At 37.0% G+C, this 3,656-nt stretch overlaps 1 protein-coding gene across 1 annotated transcript; it reads left to right on the top strand.

Annotated features, from left to right (window-relative positions):
* The first annotated feature begins 728 nt into the window (after positions 1-728).
* Positions 729-1,106, top strand: LOC145276608 (uncharacterized). The gene has a single exon (XM_080127802.1). The coding sequence runs from the start codon at positions 729-731 to the stop codon at positions 1,104-1,106; it is 378 nt and encodes a 125-aa protein (XP_079983928.1).
* Positions 1,107-3,656: the final 2,550 nt, after the last annotated feature.

Raw genomic sequence — 3,656 nt, 5'->3', positions numbered from 1 at the left:
CTCGAATCTCATGAGCGGTAGGAATTCTCACCCTCTACACTGATGATTGCGTAAGCATAAAACACTAGTGTCTGTTTACTTATAATTATTCTGTCCTTTTAGGAATGCTTAAGAATAGGCACTATCTGTATAAAATAACTAAAAAGCAATCAACTAGTGTTTATGCAATGTTAACGACTTTCGGTTCGTTCAAACACTCTAGATTGGCCCATATACGCTCCGGAATTCAGCGTTTAATATTTCTTGTATAATTCCTTAATTGTATAATAGTTCTATATACAGGGTGGCCCATAAAGATTTACCTATGAGTTCGGGTTGATTATTTACCAAAGGCATTTAGTTTAGGAATTTTAAAGTTTCTTTTATTAAACCTCTATATATCTATCAATGTTCAACTGATGTGTTATTCATTTCTTTCAGGTATTCGGTAAGTTATGGCTGATAAGGTTAAGCGCGGCCAGATTCTCGCTCTCAAGACTTCGGGCGTTAGCAACAAGTGCGTTCTTAAAAAGCTCAAGGTGTGTCGAAAAACAGTTTTCAATGCCTGGAAACAGTTTCAAGGGACAGGCACAACCTCTGGTAAACCAATCCCAGGCAGACCGCGCTCAATTCGCACCAAAAGTGTTGTTTCTGCAGTGAAAAAATGGGGCGAAATCCACAGAGAAGTGTGAGGAAAATTGCGAAAGAGGCAAAGATCTCCAGATCTTCGATGCAAAGGATTGTTAAAAATGATCTTCAGTTGTCCATACAAAAAACAGTCCCGGCAGTTAATTTCGGAAACTTCGAAGCAGAAACGGCTGCACATGGGCAAGTTGATGTTGCAAGAGAGTGATCGAGCCGCAAGAAAGGTCTTCATCTGGTCTGATGAGATGTTCACGGTAGAGGCTGTGACCAATAAGCAGAACGATAGGGTTTATGCCAAAAGTTCAAAGGACTTGTCAGTCAACGCCAGGAGCCATTTGAAACGCCAGAAGCTTGCTTCAGTCATGGTCCGGGCTGCTGTTGCATCCGATGGGAGCAAATCTCCGTTGATCGTGATTGAGGAAGGCGTGAAAGTCAATAGTCAAGTTTATTTGAATATGTTGGAAGAAAAGGTTCTGCCGTGATTCATTTGGGGATGATATAATCTTCACACAGGGCGGTGCTTCAGCTCACACAGCGAATGTGACTCAACAGTGGTGCAAGGACCATTTCCTAGGCTTCTGGGGCAAGCAAATGTGGCCACCATCAAGTCCAGATATCAATCCTATGGACTTCGCCATTTTGGAGAGCGACGTTTCGAGATGTTCTTACCCTAATTTAGACTCTCTGAAGGCAGCCTTTCATTCTGCTTGGGCCAAGTTGGACGAAGAAGTGGTGCGGCGTTCCTACACTTCAGTGTTAGCACGTATCAAGCTAATGATCAAAGAAAAAGGCGGCCATTTTGAAATTTAATCTTTTAACTTTGTTTGGAATATACTTCTAAACAATATTGATGAAGTATTTTTTTCATTTTCCTTTCTAGTTTTAATTTTATTAAAGTTTTTTCTTTTATGGGCCACCCTGTAATTTCTTTCATTCCCGTGGCAATTGTTTGGTGTCCCTGGGGTAAATAAAGGCCTTGCAAATGAGGCAAATGGTGGCTTCGTGTGTGGATTCGAATCGGCAGGAATTGTTGCCCCTACACTGGTGATTGCGTAAGCATGAAGTACTAGTGCTTGTAGGTAAAAAGAATAATTATTGTTTATTTATACTTGTATATATATATATGTGTGTGTGTGTGTGTGTGTGTGTGTGTGTGTGTGTGTGTGTGTGTGTGTGTGTATTTCTGTTATGGGGTAAACTGATCTACTAATTTTAAGAATAAGGGGCACACCCAGAGACTATAGATATAGTTACATCTAAACATCGATGCAGCGATTCATGGCAGTTATGATCCCCAGAATCATGCCGTTTACTTCTGTAACATATTTTATCTAATAGACCTTTTGTTAATTATATCACTGTGTTTGTATTGATTATTACTGGTCTGCAATGCTAAAACACTGACGATGAGGAATTTAAAACTTACACCGCTACAACGACTATGTAGTAGATAGATAGAGAGAGTAAAAAAGGGAGAGGGCAAATTTAAAACAATTTCGTAAACATGGAAATGAAAGATAAAACGTTTTCTGTAATGTATTTTCAGTATTTCCTCATAGTTTCTCTCTCTCTCTCTCTCTCTCTCTCTCTTTTATTACTTTTATATAGTTCATCTTTATTTTGTTTTCTATTTTTATTTGAGTGATTATTTTATTTATATGTCGCTCGGTTAATGTTTTGCTAAAAAAGAACGCGAGAACTAAATTTGATTTCTTTTTCCTCACCAATTTCTAATCTATTTGACAAATATTTCACACTATTCTTGCACGCTGATCTGTCTTCCATTTTGTTCTGTCGCCTTTTAATCGCGATGCCCTTTGTTCCACTCAATAACATTCTAAGCCATCTTTACTTCTTCAATTTTATTACATAAAAATTCAGCGTCATTATTTCAAACAGACACTACTTTCTCTCGTTCAATCACCTCGCTCTGTTTGCATTCATTCGTGTCGGTATTCTCTTCACTACTAACACAATAATCTGAATCTAGCGTTTATATTATATCTACTCTTTATTGCCTTTCCATTTTCCAAGAACGTAGGAATTTTTTTTAATGACTTTCTATCCATTTTATCTCAGATTGATTCTAGTAAACAAGTAATGTACTTCGTTTCTGAATTTGTATATAGCTATACATAATAATTAAAGTAAAAATTTTCAACACAAGCGTGCACGTTAGTTAGAAGTGAATATTAAAACTCTATTCAAAATAATCAGTAATATATTTTCAATTCGCTTAAGTTATGGTTATATTGAAAGCCAACAATGACCTTGTGTCCAATCTCTACTTATATATTAAAGGAACTTTGTCGGTGTGTGTATGTTTAGCTGTCTTTCTGTATATCTGTTTTTTGTGTGAGTTCGTTGCCTATGGACTCCAAAACGGCTGGTCGATTTTGATGAAATTTCACATACATATAATTTATATGCCGGGGGTTGTTCTTACATAGGTTTTTATCGAGATACATCCGATAAATATCGAAAATCAATAATCGAAAAAATTCGATCCAACCAGAACCAAAAGTTAACACTATTATACAACCTAACATTACAAGCGCATTTAAGAAGGTTCATCACCGCACAAGCAGAAGGGACCGGAGTATAAAATCCCCAATATATTCTTGGATATGACAGGGACGCGTTCGAAAAGAATTTTTCTGATTAGCGCACAATCGGACAATGATACTTGACGTTTACATATTAAACTTTAATTAAAGCTATTATGAAAAAGCTAATAAAATCACTAATAGGTTCTCTACAGTGCAATATAAACTAAAATGTATTGTGGACTAAATGATTGCGGGGGGTATATGAACTTCCTCCCGGTGCATCGCGGTGGGCCCCGAATAGAGCAGACAATCAATCAATTTGATTGAAAAAAAATGGGTGATTTCGATAAGACTAAAAGTATTTGAAAGTGTGAAACATTCGTTTGTCCTCATTCAATCCCGGGCAATGTCACGTCTTTCTGCTAGTTAGATTCTAAACCAAGCAACAGTGCTTATATTAGTTGTATAAAATTCTGAATTATA

This window comes from Euprymna scolopes, chromosome 5, assembly GCF_053919585.1.
Source record: "Euprymna scolopes isolate OS-2025 chromosome 5, ASM5391958v1, whole genome shotgun sequence".
Classification (NCBI taxonomy): domain Eukaryota; kingdom Metazoa; phylum Mollusca; class Cephalopoda; order Sepiida; family Sepiolidae; genus Euprymna; species Euprymna scolopes.
Note: the sequence above shows the minus strand (reverse complement) of the source record. Positions and strands in the feature narration are given on the sequence as shown.

Coding starts and splice junctions, on each gene's coding strand:
- LOC145276608 (XM_080127802.1), top strand. CDS start 729: ATGATCTTCAGTTGTCCATACAAAAAACAGTCCCGGCAGTTAATTTCG.